General features: G+C 34.1%; 1 protein-coding gene across 2 annotated transcripts; it reads right to left on the bottom strand.

Moving 5' to 3' along the window:
- Positions 1–2,193: 2,193 nt before the first annotated feature.
- LOC110737411 (nuclear transcription factor Y subunit A-10-like) lies at positions 2,194–7,236 on the bottom strand. Of its 2 annotated transcripts, none has more exons than XM_021917773.1 (6): positions 7,092–7,236; positions 6,080–6,328; positions 4,534–4,652; positions 4,384–4,449; positions 3,800–3,937; positions 2,194–3,077 (listed from the first exon to the last, which is right to left on the bottom strand). In XM_021917773.1, exons 2-6 carry the CDS (start codon positions 6,279–6,281, stop codon positions 2,676–2,678), a joined length of 927 nt encoding a protein of 308 aa, XP_021773465.1. In that variant the 5' UTR covers positions 6,282–6,328; positions 7,092–7,236; the 3' UTR covers positions 2,194–2,675. The 2 variants fall into 2 exon arrangements, with proteins under 2 accessions (XP_021773465.1, XP_021773466.1); XM_021917774.1 differs by lacking the exon at positions 7,092–7,236 and adding an exon at positions 6,905–6,927.
- Positions 7,237–19,446: the final 12,210 nt, after the last annotated feature.

Raw genomic sequence — 19,446 nt, 5'->3', positions numbered from 1 at the left:
AGATAAACAGGTTTAGGGTTAATCCTATTGATTGCAAGTTAATCAGAAAGCGCACATGAATACGATCAGAATAAAGTAGAGGCCTATTATTAGGGCAGGTTCAATCTCTTTTAGGTTGGATTTGTACCTTCATCCCCGAACCCTTATTTGGTTCAAGACCTTATGGAGTTGACGATCTCTTGGATCGTTAAGGGGTGTAACCTTCACCCTGTGAACGGTTTACAAGTTCCTAAAACTTTTTGGCGACTCTTTTTCTCTATCTTCTTCCCTTTTGGACGCCACCGTACTTTAGTGTATGATCACAGTGGGGTTCAAGCAAAGGGGATTAACTCTTGAAATTATTCCCTACAACATCATATTGGACACCGAAACTCGTTGAACACACGACAATACGTATAGGACCGTGTCCTATATGATACGATTCGTTGTGCTTTTTGACACACCACCTTCCTACTATGATATGATTCGTTGTGCTTTTTGACACACACCATATTATCTTTTCAACTTTTTTTAATGAGAGAACTAGTGTCTGCCCCGAGAGTTGCTTTGGATTGCTACTTTAATTATTCCTTATGAATATATGTATATGATATTTGTAATGTTTTTTTTTATTAGACCTTGTGATTATCAATAATATACATTTATTTTCATGTTTATAATATAATTGATAATTGCCCTATTTCTTATAAGAGGTTGGGGGTTCAAATCCCCTTATCGAGTAGGTGACGTGGCGTGGTGTACATGGCACAAAGACGTTATTAGTAACGCCTTTTAATATATTACTTCCTCCGTTTTTTTTACTTGACCCGCTTTAACTTTTACACTGTTTACTACCTCTCCTTTGACCGTCTTTTGTGAATGATATGTAAGGAAAAATATATTTACATGATATCTTTTTTAATTCGTCTCAATAAGTACTATCGTAATATGCAACTTTTTTAAATTTTTACTTATGAAGAATTAAAGTTATTGATCGCTAAAGTTTTGCATTGACAAGCGTGATAAAAAACCAGGTCAAGTAAAAAAAACAAAGAAAGTAGTATAGATTTAAGTAATCTAAGATAGATAAAGTAATAGTTAAATAATGGGCTGCCTAAATACATAGTTCATTGTTATATGTGAACTAATATTATGATATTGTTACTCCTTATAACTTAATATGACATAGTATCATCGAATGAGAGAATCAAATGACAATATAGAACTAGAGAGGGAAAAGAAATCAATTAGGCAAGTACCTTTACGCCGATTAAGTTGATAAAATTGTTATATTTACATATATGATTTCAAGTAAGGTCATGTACATGAATTTTAACATCGCATACCTGTGTTCACTATTTTGAGATTGACATTTTCCTATATAGTGTCATTACCCATTCTCGTGCAACCTAGCTTATCAGCACATACAAGTTCCATTTTCTGAATTCACAAGCTTGTAGCAACTTATCAAAATTTGGCCCCCCATTATAGCTTCAAAAGAAACAGGTCTATTACCCTTATCTAACAAGGAAACAATGATATATACAGAAAAAAGAGGGAGATTCTCTTTTCGAAAAGGCAACATTTAAGAATAGCGCGCACTTTACAAGTACAGCTTTTAAAGGTATGAAAACCTAATCTAACAACATTATTCTAACTTTTGCTATTACACGCAAAACCCACTACCAAAATTACTTTTAATAAGAGTAACTAAAAAACTAACTTTTAAACTCTGCAATGGTATGAAAACTTTTTAATTTTTATATCATACTAAATAGTAAATACAGTGTATTTCAAGATAAGTTTTTGTTAACTTTTTTTGGTAATCTACATGGAAATATTAAAGATTAAACACGTATACTGCAAACTGTGTAAAAAGTAAATTAAAAATGACGAAAATAGGAGGGAGCAACATTTTGAACTCTTAGTAATGCTGTAGACCTGTAGCAATTCTTGTAGGAAGTTGGATTTACATAAATTCAATCTGCTCAGAATAACAGAACTACGGAACTACCATCATTCAGATCATACCTGAAACATCATCCAAATATATCATTTTGAGTTATACAATTCGAAGTAATTTTGAGTAGCTTCTTGCTCCTGCATCAAAAACATCCAAAGGGTTGGCCTTGTGACCTGTAGATCGAGACATAACACAAGCCACTTCCAATCGAAGTGGTAACTTCAGATATACAGGAGAGAACTCATTTGACAGGTTAAAAAAAAAGTTTGGAGTTATATTACAAATTTAAAGTAGCATATACACATAACAATCCAGCCACACAAATAGCATGAGTTGGCTTTCGAAGTTAAGCAAAGAAAGCAATCCCAATGTCATGAGTTTAAGACTTCAATAACAAAGCAATATCACAAACTGAAGTAAATAAACCCCCTTAGGATTATAATTTTTTTTAATATGATACAGAGAGGCCTCTTGTCACTGCAACCGCTCTGAAGCCAAGCAGCTCTAGAGTTCGAACCGAGCAACAATGAAAACCTCATAGCCAAAGGATGACTTGCCATTCGATAACACAACCAAATGGAAGAGAGAAAGAGAGAAAAGAACACTTAGAGGAGCTTTATACATAATATGCAACCAATACTCTTCTGTAGCGGCCAAAGGGACAGGATGATCGCTAATCCAGAAACTATTCCACAATTAAAGCAACCATCCTTTTTAATGTCCCTTTCCTCTCTTATACTTTAGAAAGGTTGCAGCAGCCATCAACTGCTGTAACCCAGTTACTGCCCTGCCGATTTCCTTCCATATTTTGTAAAGGGTGGAAAGCAAAAGGACGGCCAGGATTGATTCCGAAGCAATCAAAATCTTTGCTGTAATACATGCTAGTCACTTCAGAGCCAGAAAAAATTGGACTTTTGCAATCAGAAACTTCCTTTGAGGAGTTCAAGTTTCCACCTTCAGACTGAAGAACTTCGGAGCCTGATGAATGCGAAGAAAGAAAGGTCAGTTGATCAGATGTCTTTTTTGTTTCCTGTTTATTCTTGACATTCTCAAGATTCTTGGTGTTGAGGAAGCGTCCACCAGCTCCCCTTGCTCGACGGCAAGCATGGCGGTGCCTTGATTCATGAACATATGGCTGTGATTGCAACACAAACAGATGAGTTTAGTATACAAGTAATTATATGTTACTCCACGCAATACATTTTCAAAAATCATTTCAAGTACGGAGTAGTTTATCAAACCATATCTGGAAACTAAATTCATGAGACTGTCATCTATGGCGGAGAATTTTAAAGAAGGGAGAAGCAAGAAAGGCAATCTGTTAGCCTAGGAATTACACTACATTCTCTTTATTTTGCAAAACCAAAGTACATTTAGCACTAAAATATTTCAAAAATAGATAGATAAATATACAAAAACCCCCTTAGAAGTTAGAAACACCAAATACAAACCTTTCCAAGTAATCATTGGGATACATTATCAGATAAAAACATTACTTAAACTGAGACAACAGTAGAAAAGTAGAATAAACATGTATTATGTTTTGGGATTTCATCACAAAATGACCTTAGGCTTCAATGCATACTGAATCAAAAACTCATTTATTAGTGATGCAGGTAAATAAGTAGTAGTAAATTAACATTTTGACACATAAATTGGTGCAATGTGCAGAGTTGTTTCACCAACCAATTGAGAGCATATATCAGTTTGAAAATATATGAGAATGAAAGGTTTCCAATATTTTACAATTGAGATAGAATTAAAAATCAACTAAACTGACTTTAAGAAAAGAAAATATAATTGGAGACTAACAGTTTAACACTTCAACAAATGCATTACCAAATCTCAGAGTGGTACCTTATCCTTAGTTGACCGGTTTTTCAACCCTTCCTTTGCTCTCATTTTTCGGCGACGCATAATCCCATGATACTGTTTAGGGTTTACATAAATAGGCCCGTCTTCAGTTGCCACACTAAATGGAAGCATAGCTCGCCCCTAAATTTCAAAAAGGACAATTCTTGTCACGAAACCTTGTATTCCATATGCAAATAGTAAAAATTTTCAAACATAATAGACCAGTGCACACTAGGAGCAAAATGGAAGACCACCAAACAAGAATTAGCTAGCTTGTTCACCCTTTAATTCCGGAGAATGTGTATGAACAAAAATATCAAGTTAAGGTGTATCATAGCATAGACTAGTACACCACAAACAAAAAAATAGTGTTTCGTTATAATAACAAAACAGACAGACTCTTGTTAAACATAAACATCATAATAATTCACACTTATTACATGATGCACAATCAGGTAAATACCCATAAAACTGCATGAGATTAGATTTTTTTCAATTAGTATTATATATATCCTTAAACATGACAGTTACAGAGAAACACTGAAATACAAAAGGTGAAGATAAAAAAATTTGGAAAAGCAACAAACCGCAGGCTGAGTCCCATAAACTGCATATAATCCATGGCATTGATCCAGAGGATGATTTGCATAGACCTGAAGAGTTTATTTGAACAAGATTAGTATACTAGGAAAAGAAAGCAGCTTTATACAGTTAAGTTTATCAATAGAAAGACTTACCATTGGCTGACCAAGTCCAAGCTCAACATAATTCTTCTGTTGGGGAAGAGGGAACTGCTGGAAACTGTTCATTTGATGCTCACGGCCATTGTTTTCTTTGAAAGAGTTCTTGTTATCCTCTGAACACAAGAATTAAATTAATGATCCAACCAATAGTATTACAAGTTTACAACATAGACAAAGAAAGCATTACAAAGAAAAAGAAAGAAACATGCTGCCTGATATAGGAGCACAGTGAGATCTGCTTCTTGCCTTGAAGTATAGCATAACCTCTGCTTCTTTACATCTAAAAAGTGCAAACCAATGTAGTGGTCTAGTGCATGCAGGGTAACCTTAGAATTTTATTAAATTACTCTATTTTCATCATTAGTCTATCATGTGACATATGGAGTTGGTGGACATGGACTTGGTGATTAAGCTATTAGAAAACTGATTACATGAACCATCGGATTGAGGAAGATAGAATAACAAGACTTACAACAATTAAGATGTGTAATAAAATCAAGCAAGACTTTAGCACAAGCCTTCAAAATATTTTTCCTCTCAAAATTGACAGTGTATAAAGTACAACAATGGTGTTACAGGAAACCAGGCAATGGATCAAACAATAATTGATATTACAAGAAATCAATTGTTTTCTATCCATGACAGGATGAAATGTACACTGGAAGCAGAATTACCCTAGGGTTCACTAACCTTTTATTATGTCAACCTATTTCATACATCAAAATTTTGGAATTGGTCATGAATCCTCACTGATCTCACTAAAGAACGACAGAACAAAGGACAAAAAAGCATTCTAACTAATTTTTGTAAGTAGTGCCTTCAACTTGAACTCCAAAAATGATCATAGACAGTAAAAATATCCTTCAAAAGTTTAATTTCTTCCTTCATACCATGCCACTTAAATGATGCAGTTTAAGATATTGGACAAAGAGTTAGAAGTCTTCCATTGATATAATTGCCTGCCCCAAGATATAAATATTAAAGTACTGCTTCAATTAAAAAGCAATGCCAGTTCCAATGAGCAAAATCACACATTTATACTCTATCATAAACTCGAATAATGTGCTGAATACTTTAACCATGTTTATTACAATTTTCCTTCATCTCACTATAGAAGATTCCAAAAAGTAGTTTATACCATAATGCCATATTTCAACATTGTAAATGTGCTAAATTTAGGGGTAAAAAGCATAAAGTTGTTTTCAACTCTTTGTACTTAGCCAGTGAAAGAGCTTAAAGTCAGATTGAATCATACACAAAAGTACTGTTAGCAGCAAAAAGAAGCCCTAAATTGAGAATTTTTTTTTTTTTTTTGCAATAGTCTAATCAACAAACCAGAAGACTACCACAAACTGGACAAAATATTTATCCTCAATACAGCAATAAGATATTTCAGGCCACAAAACAAGCGTAAAGTTTTTGTCAAATTGAGCTTTCCACATATTACATACATTATATAATTGTGATACTAATGAGAATGTAACATGGCTCACATACACAAGAGCATAAAGCTCAGAAAAGTTGAAATCCAGAAAATTACCAGCAGAAAAGGAAAAATGGAAGACCCCTTGTTTTTCTTTCTCAGATGCTCCATTCATCATGTGCTCCGATTTTTGGTGCTCTCCAATCCAATCTATTTGATTGAGATTCGATGAATTCATTTCATCTTGTGATCCAGCAGCAACCCACCAAGGCATAGACCCAATAGACGAAATCTGTCGATTCGTTCCACTCTTCTGCATCCCTATATACCCTTTAAATTGCTCTTTCCAGTGTACGCCCTATTCACCTGTAAGGAATTTCATTGACAAATCGAAATTAAACCCCGAAAATTAAGAATGATATCCACTAGCCTAAAGTATACAACAGATAAAAGCAAAAGACTACAGCAATCAAAAGCTCCACTCACCAACCTTCCAAAAAGATCTAGATTTTTGTGGTAAAAAAATAGTCCATTTCATGACAATATAGCTCAAAATCCCCCACCCCAGGACAATATATATTCTCTTGAAACTTAAAAAAAAATGAAATTCCAACTAAAAATACAGCATAAATAAGAAATCAGCCATAAAATAAATGATCCAGTTATTATAAATAATACTAAGAGGGAGTGTTTCCTGCAAATCTTAAACAATCTACAGTATAAATCAACATAATCTATGCTAAACCTCAAAAAATAAGATGAATTTTATCATGACATAATATGAAAAACTAAAAACCTAACATCCTATTATGAAAACCACCACTAACAAAAGAAAAGTGCCCACCAAGAAAAAATCATCAAAGATTCCATCTTTTTTAACATTAAAAATAAAATAAAAAATCAATACCCACTTAATTAAATGAGCAGAACACAAAAATTTACCCATTAATTATAACTAACACACAGAAATAAGAAATTTTTTTATTAAAGATTCAATCTTTACTACAATGAACAGTACAAAAACCCACTAAAAGAAGAACACAAATAATTAAGCAAAAAAATAAATACCAAACCATCATAATGAAAGAAAAGGAAGCAGGTAAAGAAGAGTAAGTGAAGAGATGAGTACCGTTGTAGAAAAATCAAAGAAATAAATGATGTTAAATTAAGTAAGTTGAAATTCGACCCATAATATTATGAAGAAAATCTAGTCTCAAGGTAGGAGACATAAAAAAGAAGGAGAGAGAAAATGGAAGAAGATAGAGACTGGGTTTAGTGTTCTTATATGAGACTTGTGGGGACAATAATGGAGTAACCAATCGGGTAACGATTTCATGCAAGGTTCTTTATTTTTTTTTATTAAATTTACAGTATTAAAATTAATAATTATTAATGATGATTTAAAAAGCACTATGATTTTTTGGTTTTTTGTTTTTATTGATTTATATTAGTCGGTATGAAGTCTCACGATTGTAAGTTCGAGGACCCGACCCCCTAGAGTTGGGAGAGGTTGGGTGTATGAGGATAATGAAAACTTGACCCTACTTTATTAACCTAATTTAAATGTCGTTTAATCAATAAAGATATTATTAATGAGAATCAAACTTCCAACAAGATATTAAAAGTTTGAATTATATATTACTATTGGATTGTGATAGATATTGAAGAAAAAAATTTAGAAATATTTGATATTATTAATCCCAACTTTGGGATATTTACTGTTAATAATCTTAATTGTCGATTATTCTTGAATAATACAAACTTTAAGTTTCGTTTTCTATCGAAAGGATGACGTGTGACTTGATTAAAATATTAGATTTTTTTTAAAAAAACAACACCAGAAACCACCGTCTCCCTCCCTAACCCCACCGAAAACCACATCTTCCCCGAAACCACCTACAATCCCACAACTTCCCCTGAAACCACCCACAGCCCCACCCCCTTCCCTTGAAACCATCTGCATCCCCACCCTCTTCCCTTAAAGCCACCATTTTCACCCCTTGCTTTCCCCAAAACCACCACAACCCCACCCTCCTTGCTACAAACACCATAGCCCCACGCCCAGCCTTCCCTCGAAACCACCACTCCAAAACCTAGGTTTGTTTTTAAGGTGGTTTCAAGTGCCGAACCACCACATTTAAACCTAGGTTTTTAGGTGGTTAGGGTTGGATTTTTGGTGGGGCTAGGGGAAGGGATTGGTTTTCGGTATGCGTTAAGAGGATGGTTTCGGGTGAGGGGATAAAGAAGGGTGGTGTTGGCGGTGGTGCTGGGATGGGATGGGGTGGTTTCAATTTCTTTTTTTTTTTCCAGTTATTTTTTTTTTTTAACATTTGTTTTGTATATTTGTTTTTATTTTTTGGATCAATGACGTGTTAACATGAATCCAAGTAACCTGGTATAGTACTTTGTTGACTGGTATAATACTTTGTTAGAAGATAACACCAATTAAAGTTGGGATTATTTAGAAATAAACGATAATTGGGTTATTAAAAGTAAATGGCCTGAAGTTGAGATTAATAGAACTAGTTTTTCCCAAATTTTACATACCAATCAATTAACAGTCACATTGTAATCAATACTTCCCAATTTGAAATTTTCTTAATCTCATGTTATTGTTAACTCGATCACCAATGCAATAATTATTCTATTATTTTCATCCATATAACAGTATAACACCATGCATAAAATTACTTTATATTATGTATTAGCAATTCACTATATTCATTATTCAATTATTTATAGATTAGCAATTTAGTACTGTGCACTAACTTTTATATGTAGTTGACTAGTTGTTTACACTGCGTGATCAATCCCCACGGGATTACTCTATTAAGGTTATAGGGGTTACTTATTTAGAAATATAGGAGTTACATTGTTAGTCTTTCAAAAGTTACTTTGTTATTTAAGTGTTACTCAATAAGTATAATAAGAGTTATTTAGGCACTGTACTAGGGGTTACTTATAGAGTGTGAGTGTATGATCAAAGTAATTAGATTTTTCATACACAATTTTTTTTTCTTCTTTATATATTCTTCAAGCCATAATCATGATAAGCTTTAAATATTTGTTAAAGCTATTATATGGCAACAATTTTCATATTATTGAATTTATATATAGATCTTATAACATTTTTTTAAGTTTTCGACTAATCATTTGTGATAGAAGCCTATGAGAGGTGCTTAGCTAGCTCGAGTATTCATTTTAAGATATTATACAAGTGTATAAATTTCTTAATGGTGATTGCATACATTTTAATACTCTCTCTGTGTTTAAATAAGTGAAACTTTTTGACTTTTTGTACTGTTTATCTAATTTAATTTGGCTATTGTTTGTGATTTTTTTTAATGAGAATGTTTGTGATTTATACTTAAAAATAACTATAGTCTTGCGGATATTTGTTGAAATTGTCTCAATAAATAATTTATTAATATTCATCAATTGTTATAATTTTATTTGTTGATAATTAAATATATTATCAACCAAAGTGTTACATGGACACACATGTACAATGAAAACGTTTCAAACCAAAGAGGAATAATCAAATAGGCATTACGTGCAATCGTGCATCATCTATTGCTAGTATAATAAAGGGAGGTGAGTTAGGCGGTTGAAATATGCAAATGCCTTCGTATCTCCATGACAAGTAAACTATAATAGTCCACTCCAAAATACTTGTACCAAGTACGAGTATAATTTAAGGTTAGATTAAGAAAAGAATTGGAAACCAACCACTTTAAAGGAAATGGATTTACATTAAGCATTATTGGTTAGTGGAGAATGATAAGTAATAATTCCATTTAGCAAGCCGGTGTAAATGCTGTACAGAAGGAGCCTTAACTAAGTCATAATACCTATTTAAAATTCTAATTAATCATTTTAATGACTTAGATGATGTAACTAATGATGTATTGATTCGACTAACTCATCAAGTGGTATGCCTTTTATAATTATTTTTTATAATGTTTTTAAGAATAATTTAATCATTTTAGTATATCTCAGTTTTTTATAGATTTTAATTTAGTTGCACTTGTTACTCCTTTCGTCTTTATCCATTCTACATTTTCCTTTTTGGTTTGTTATAAATTATTTTCTTGCACATATTGTACGACAATGTTGTATCTTTGTTTTTATTTTTAAAAGTTTTGCTCTACACCTTCCCACGTATGATTGAGAAAAAGGAAGTGAGTATACGGATAGGTTGTGGACAAGTGAGTATACTCACCTTTTTTTTTTTTTTTTTTTTTTTGTTTGCATCATCAATCATGCTTGGTAGAGTTGGTGGAAGAACTCACTTGTGATTTTAAAGTCGTGAGTTCGAACATCACCAACTACATTTGCAGCTAAGCTCACTCAACTTGTGAGAGATGGTGATTCACTTTAGTGTTATATCTAAAGGTCACAAGTTTGAATCTCACCATCTACATTAATTTAGAAGTAGTGGTTCCTTTACATTTTTCTCAAAGCTGGCCAAACCCAATTAGCTAGAAAAAACTTCAGGTTTGGGTAGAATATAATGTAACACCCTAGAAATTATTTCCTTTTAAAATACTTGTTTTGCCCTGTTTAAAACTTTAAATAGGAATATCTAAGACATTACCGCCACCGTGTAACGGTTAAGGCAACTATCCAAGACACACAGCGGAAGACTGATTTCAAAACATTTCAAACCAAGTCAACATTTAAAATCAAACACCGAAAGTAAAGTCAAACAAAATAAAATAAAGTCAACTACAACTTGGAACCACTGTAGGCCCTTATTAAAACAAAAACCGAAATTCAAAACCCTTCTCGTTAGTCACATGTAATAAATAAAGTCATAAATAATTAAAGTAATAACACATTCATATACTTATAGAAACTAGCATATTCGCTCTTCACTCATGCCCATTCATGAAAATGCTTCATCACCTGAAAAGCTTATCTCTACTTGTTTCCACTACTCTCCATTAAAAATGGGTCATCATGGGGCCAAGGTAATGACAAGGCCAACAAACACACAATCAGCAAAGCTGAGTACATAAGCGTAATTAACACACTAACATATAATTTCCTATCAACACACGACTTACCTCGTTGCACCTGTGTTTCAAGCATACAACATTCAATAACAGTTCTAACTAGACACTACATATTTTATTTAATGTTGACTACGCATCAAACGGGTTTCCCACTCAACCTCCCCTATATAAATTTGAGGTTACTAACACGGGAGCTAACCGTGCCAGCATCAATAACCACTCGTAAGTGGCGGAATTCCTGCGCATAATAATAAGAAAAGGAATGTACAACGTCCTGTACTCCAGTAGAAGTTATGGTTAAATATAAAACCCCATAACTCCCCCCACGTGTTCATACTCAAGGTATATACGTTCCAAGAGTTTTGGTGCGTAATCTCATTCACTTTACGTTATTTACAAATTATTAAACTTGGTGATGACTCTCAACCATAATCATTCAATCAACAATAATTATTCAATCAATCAAATATACCAATTTAATTCTTGAATAATTAGTGACCACACAATATTTGATATTGAATCCTTTTTAATTCTACCTCGGTGCCAATGACACCTTAAACACATAAAGCGCCACAAATTTCTATCCCTCGGTGTTAAAAACACCTTAAGTGCACTAAGGCACCAACATACAATTTATTCCTCGTGTACATAGACACTTATATAGCTCTTTCCTCATGCTTATAGCATCAATAAAAATTATATGAAGCATAATAAAATTCCTTTTCAATATTCCAAACCAAATTAAACATTTAGTTTAATTAAACATGCTCCCTAAAATGTCATAAATAAATATGTGGTTCATAAATAATATTCCAAACTATTAATTTCCATTCAATAATCCATCACCAAATAAATCATGCTTCATAATCCAATCATCAATAACATCCAAATCATAATTTCCAATTCAAACCTAGCATGATACTATTTGTAGTCAATCAAACACATTTAGCATGCTATATTTACATAATTATGCCAAGTACGCGAACGTACCTTGTATACGATCTTAGAATCGCCACGACTAATAAAAATCACTCACTTCAAAGTCTCCTACAATTTAGAATTATAGAAGAGTATTAGAATCCACTTTACACAAATTTCCAGCAATATGTACTATTATAAAACCCCTCATAATTTAATTAAAACAAGCTGAAATTATATTTTAAACATCATAATTTAATCCCAGTTAATTGGTAATTAAAATTTCTTATAGAAACTTGATTTTACGTGCTTTACTAAAAATTTCAGCACTATATTTTGATTAAAACTTGTTGTAATTAAGCCTTAAAACACTTTAATCAAAGGTCTAAATCATTATAAATCATAACCCTTCAATAATTTACAAATCAAGAACCTAGGGTTTCAAAAATTGAGGCTTTTTAATTAAAAACATAATCTGAAAAATAATTAACATAATACTTATAACCAAACATCAAAATCAAATCCCAAAATTCATAATTAACAATTAGATTTAAGCCTAGATTAGTTTTTAACAGTAAAGATTAATTTTTTTTTTCCACATTCGAAAAAGTGAGGGGGAGAGTAGTGGCAGCCACCACGCTGGTTGCCAGCGCCGGTGGCTGCCTGCTGCCGGCGGCCACCTGCTGCCGATGGTCGGCAGTGGTGGGGGGAGGAGCAACTGAAAAAAAGAAAATGGGAAGGGGAAAAAGGAGAAAGAAAAAGAAAGAAAATAAGGAGAAAGGAGAGAGAAGTTTACTTTGGGTTTTCTCCACTCTGGGCAAAGTTGATTTGCCTCATAAGTGGGATATTTATACCCCTTCTCTGCAAACCCTTTTCCCCTAACTTTCCTCTTTTAATTTTCCTAATCCCATCCCTAATAAAACTGTACTAAACTAAAACTTTCGTTAAATTAAACCCCAACTTAATTACATTAGTTAATTAAGTAAACTTTCCTTTTATAATTATTTTCAAACTTATTTAAAATAAATAATTAAAATACTTTAAATAAACAATTATTTTTAATTAAATACTTCTCCAAATACTTATTTTAATTTACGTATAAAAATACAAGGTATTACATATAATTTTAGACACGGTGTTACGGTCCGAGAATTTGGACCCCAAAACGTGCAACACACTTTAGCCTTTTGGCGGCAAGAACTCTAGCCTTAAGCGAAAGAGGGGGTTTGTGAGCACAAAGCAACACAAGCGGGCAATTAAATCACAAGAGCACTCATGTCTATTTGGGCGACGGAGTGCGGGTGCTCGGGGCTTGTGACGGCCGATACTTCAAGGCGGACACAAGCGGGTCCGAACCACGAGTTCTTAATGCATCAAGTTGGTTTGGAGTGGAGCTATTATGCAAGTAAGACATAATATCTGTAAAGGTCAAACAACAAACAAGCATAAAAGTAAGGTAACACTTGGTAGAAGGCTTAAGATTTCATTAATCATTCACCCTCCAAAGAGCTTTAATTTGATTACAAGGAGAATCCCTGTGAACACTGAGCTGACAGTAACACAATAATGAGACGTCAAGCTTAGAAAACATAAACTAAACTCTAAGAAAGAATCTAAAGGGAATCTAATACATAAAAAGGAGTAAGATTCTAACATCCTCCCCCACTTAAGTTGTCGATGACCTCGTCGACTTATAAGTAGAGTTACAACCTAAATTAGAAAATTCTAACTATCTTGAGTCTCTGGTGCACCGTTAATGCGACTGATTTCTTGAATCTTTGTTGACTCTAGAGCTGGATATTCGTTGTTGTCGAGGAGCTTGTCTTTGGGGTTGTTGTGCTCGAACAACTTGTTGAGAGCTTCATCTCTAAATTTCCTCTTAAGAGTGGTGTCTGTTGAGTTCTGGGGGAGTGCTGCTTCCACAATCATCTATTGGGGAGCTGCTTCCTTGTGATTGTGGTGGTGAGCTTCAAGTTATGGCTAGTGCCTCTTGGGTGACCATTGTTTTTTTGATCCCCTACACGTGACCTTCGTTGTTTGCTCGACCACTATTTTCCCTCTCTCTTGGGAGGTTCTCCTTTGGTGCCTCTATGGTGTCTCTAGGCTCGTTGCTCTTTGCTTCAAATCGGGTGTCTGTTTTTGAGTTTGGCGGGGGTGTATCTTGGATATTGACGACTCATCGGGCTTCATCTCCCGCATCTCGGTGTCTCTAGCGCGAGCTTGTTTCTTCGATCTCGCCTTTTTCTCTGGCTCCATCACTTGCATTGCCAATAGCTATCGGACTTCTAGTTCTTCCTCAAGTGCTACCTTTCACATAACACTCATTTGGTACATGGAACCCATCTTGCATATGGGCTCCTCATCGTTGCTGGTCTCTCTTAGGGCCTCCTGAACAGACATGGATGACAATCTCTTCTGGATCTTGTCAAGCTCTTTTTTATGATCGCAATCGCACTCCCACCATTTGTGCGGGCCTCGACAAAGAATGAAATTTATCTGCCTTGTGTTTGCCGAGGACGTGCCGACCTTTGAGTTTCCGGAGTTTTGGGAGGGGGTAAATGTTGATCTCTGGGCATCACCTCCTCCACTTCTTCTATGGTATGTATTAACGGTGTTGGACGATACTCGAGAGCCATTCTCTGTACCTTTTGGAGAACTTGGAGTTGGGCTGTTAGAGCGTGTTGACGTCCCACTTGAATCATTCTCGGATTAACGGCCCTTCTTGACTGAGTAGTCCATCAATCTCTCAACAGCACACATAGTAGTAGTGAGGGTATCAATCTTCTGCCTTAAAATCTCTCGCTGCACTCATTCCTTTAACCCATTGACAAAGTTGAACACATTATCTTTCTCGTTCATGTCTGTGATGTCCAACATTATCACCGAGTATTCCTTCACATATTCGCAAAGAGAGCCCTTCTGGCGGCACTCCAGCAACTTCATCCGAGCAACAAAGGTTGTGTAGTCGGGGTAAAATTGTTCTTTGAGTTCCTCTTTAAACTCCTCCCATGTATATATCTTTATCCTTCCTGCTTTGATGTCTGCATGCTTGGTGCACCACCAAATCTTAGCATCTTCAGACAAGTACATGATGGCAGTATCCACTTTCTGATCGTCACTCAATTGACATACTCAGAAGTACTACTCCATGTCGAAGAGGAAGTTTTCGACTTCTTTAGCATCTCTAGCGCCACTGTAGTTGCGAGGTTTGGGCGGCTTGATCTTTGCCGCACCAACACCAAGTGCGTCTCTTCCCACATCGCGCATAAGGGTAGCACATTTTTCAAGTGCTTCATCAGCTTGACCTTGAACAAATTGCAATTATTCGCGGAGAGCATCTCTATCTTCCATTAATTTCACAATTTGCTCGGCTTGCTCGTGTACCACGACTTGGAGTTGGGACCATTCGTCTGCCTTCTCCTCGAGCCAAGCCAGCCTTTCTTCTATGAAGTCCATCTTCGTGTAGCCCTCCTAGTGCCTAAACAGGTTGCTTGCGACGAGGTTTGGAACCTAGCTCTGATACCAACTGTCACAGTTTGGGAATTTGGACCCCAAAACGTGTGGTGCGCTCTAGCCTTTGGTGGCAAGAACGCTAGCCTTAAGCGGAAGAGGGACTTGTGAGCACAAAGCAACACAAGCGGACAATTAAATCAAAGGAGCACTCACGTCTATTTGGGCAACGGAGTACGGGTGGTTGCTTGTGACGGCCGATACTTCAAGGCGGGCATAAGCGGATCCGAACCACAAGTGCTTAATTCATCAAGGTTGTTTGGAGGGGATCTATTATGCAAGTAAGACACAATATCTATAAATTTCTAACAACAAACAAGCATAAAAGTAAGACAACACTTGGTAGAAGGCTTAAGATTTCTGTGATACCCCATATTTTTAAGCCTATCTAATTAATTTTAATCATATTTGTTAGATTTTAATATGTTTTAATTTGGGTTTAAGTAACTTCCCTTATAGAAAAGTTATTTTCTTAAAAGATTTTCACCTTTATTTATTCAAATCTCATAATTTATTATATTATACACCTTATTTTAAGGTGTTTTCTCTAAGATATTTTGAGTTATTTATTTATAAATATTTTCTAAACTCTTGTGATTTCAAAGTGATTTATTAAGCAAATTATATTTTGCTAAACTTTATTTATAAAGTTATTATTTTAAGACTTTAAAATGATAAAAATTTCTATGAGTCCAAACTATTTTCTAAATCATGACCATAGTTGTTAGGCCATTGACTTACTATCATTTTTCTCTAGCCCATAAGAATGTTTTGAAGTCCATTTTTCACTTACAAAGTATAACCCAAATCAGATTTTTGTAGCCACAAAATAAAAGGAAAAATAAAATAGAAACCCACCCCATCTTCCCCAATCAACAACATCAACGTGATGTTCATGCACCATAACCATGGAAGCTTCTTCCAATTTACCTCCTGAAATGTTACCTCCCCTAGACTATAAATACACTTGGAGTTCATCTACTCCATTACCATTATCAAGTTCTTCTCAACCATTAGATGCACCACCCAAATCAACCAATCAACATTGAAGCTTAAACTGATTTCTTCACCATTTTCACCTATAAATAGAGCAAGAAACCAAGCTAATTTCATCTTAATTTTAATTGTAATAATGCCCACAAAATTTCAGAAATTAAACCCAATTAAGAAACCCTAAATTATTGCCTTTCTCTCTCCGCTGCGCCTCCTTGGCCGCGCACCACCACCACCAGGCCTCGCACCCTAGCCATCGCTCGCCCCTGGTTGACGCGGACTTCCATCCACCGTCAAACCACCTCCTTGCACCCACCTTTTCCCTCTATTCTTTCGTCCCCCTCCAAACCAAGACCAAAGTTTGGTCTTTTTCATAAAAACCAAAACTAAAATCCTTAAATCCTACCAATATAAATTGATTCTAATGATATTTTGACCCATTAAGAGTAGGTGAGCCCAATCCTCATGCTTATATTACTTTTACTGGTTTAATTTATGTACTTTAACATTTATAATAAGTTATTTTATTGTTATTGTTATTATTATTGTTATTATTATTATTATTATTATCATCATCATCATCATCATCTAACAGTGATAAAGTTTAAAGATTCATTTACAAAAACAAGTACTACCTCCGTTAATTATTATGTGCAACTTTGGGATATTATTTGTGAGATATAAAATATTCCAAAGTTGCACATAATAATTAACGGAGGTAGTATTAATTTTATAAAATGGTTAAAGCAATTGCTCATGCACAATTAGTTTGAGTCAATATATTATATTGTTTGTTCAAAAAATATTGATTACGCTTATTGGTTTATTGAAGGGAAGTATCAATTTTGATGTTAGAGGTTTCATATGGTTGTATGAAAGATCAAGGTACGTATTATATGCTAATGTGTTTTATGTTTTAAATGATGAACTATGTTTGAATGTTGAACAATGATTTTTTTTTTTTTTTTTTTGGTGTTTAGAGAGCCACAATGGCGGGGAATGAGAATCGATCCCAAGATCTCTTGGAATCGGGAGGGGAGCTCTAACCACTTGAGCTATCCCAAGATCACTATGTTTGAATGTTGAACAATGATTTATAAATGTTTATAATCTAAATTCTATAAGCATGTTTCAATAAAAATGATTGTTCAAAATGAAATATTTAAATGCTTTATGAGCTTGTTGTTAACTTACTTTGTTTACCAAATTGTTTAAAAGGAGAAATATTATCATTTTAATCATCCCATACATGGCAATTGGAAGATTGATTTATCAAAGGTGTTTATTGGATTTTTCTTGACTCCCACTATGCGGAGATAAATGCTAAGACTATGAGCTTTGTATGATCTAGTCTTTCCTCGAGTATAGATTATGTAAATGAGTTACTAGCTTGAGGGCTGTGCACACTTAGGTTGGAAAATGGTTTACGAAAATGTATGTTGATCTTCCATTTCTATTGGAATCTACTTTTGGAAAGTCATTGATTTTGGAATGTTTCTAAATATGGAATTTCTATTCATGGAAGGTTTGAATAGTGATATATTATTTACAAATGCTAAATCTTACGAAAACATGTTTAATTAAATAAATTGATGAATTACATATCTAGCCTTGGTATGTACTTAGCATTTTGTTAACGTGTATTTCTCTTTTGTTTTTGGCTTGGCCCTACTTATCACTTATGATAAGTATATAAGTGACGATGATGAGTCAACGTGATCTAAATGTTGCATTGGGAACAAAGGTCAATAATCACTTAGTCTAGATTTCATGGTTGACGATTCGTATGAAGAGTTCTCATGCGGTTAAGTTTTGAAAACTATTATTACTATTATTATTTAACAAGAGTTAAGTATGTATTTTTCCGCTGCAAGTCTTTGTATTTTGAAAAGCCTTACGTAATCACGTGGCGGTAATGCTCCTAAGCTACTCTCTTAATCATGTTTTGTATCATTATTATTGGAGAGTAATTTGGGGGTGTTACAATTTCATTAATCATTCACCCTTTGAAGAGCTTTAGTTTGATTACAAGGAGAATCCCTAGTGAACACTGAACTGATAGTAACACAATAATGGCACCTCAAGCTTAGAAAACATAAACTAAACTCTAAGAAAGCATCTAAAGGGAATCTAATATATAAAAAGGAGTCGGATTCTAGCACACGGTCCGAGTCAATTTTTTTTTTGGGTTTTGGAAACCTAAAAGTTCATTTTAGTTAATATTTTGTTTTGAAAGCTCATTAGTTTTGGTCTAAAATAACGGGTTTTGGCACAAATTTTTTAGCCCAAATGATTAACTCTAATTTTTCTTATGTTGTCAAGTGTTGACTGATGTATAATTTTTTTGACCGGTGTACGGATTTTTTAACCGATTTATAGTTAATACTGGTAGACTTCTTAATTGGGTAGTTTCGGTTAGGTTATTTCGTTTCTAGTATATCATGAGGTCGGGTTCTGGTCAGGTCATTTTGGATTATGTTTCGCCTAGTCAATGGTAACTAGATTAATTTGGGTCAGGTATCGAGTCGGACTTTGAGTCAAGTTTAGGTTGGGTCATTTTGAGTCATGTTATTATAGGTTGAATTGAGTCTCAAGTTATTTCTGATTGAGACTTTGGTTCAAGCTCGGATCGAGAAATTTATTACATCTTTCGTGTTTTAATACATGTTACAATTTGACCAACACAAATTTGTAGACAATTTAATTGACTTAAATAAAATAAGAGGTAAGTGGGATAGTTGTAGCATTAAAAAATTGTAAAAGAAAGATAGTGAGATTAATAGTTTATTTAAAGTAATGAATGTGATAGTAAGGAAATAATAAAAAAGTAGTGGGTTTGGACAAGACCATAAAAGGAGAAGATATAATATTAAAATGTAGTTTTTTGCTAAAAAATGGAAGTGTAACACTTATTAAAACACAACCACATTTGGTGAGTGTAACACTTATTAAAACATGGATAGAATATTGTTATTTTTAGTGATAATATCATTGTTATTACTGTCATTAATAACAACAACAACAACAACAACAACACCAATAATA

This window comes from Chenopodium quinoa, unplaced genomic scaffold (genome assembly GCF_001683475.1).
Source record: "Chenopodium quinoa cultivar QQ74 unplaced genomic scaffold, ASM168347v1, whole genome shotgun sequence".
NCBI lineage: Eukaryota > Viridiplantae > Streptophyta > Magnoliopsida > Caryophyllales > Amaranthaceae > Chenopodium > Chenopodium quinoa.
This window is presented reverse-complemented; position numbering and strand designations above follow the sequence as displayed.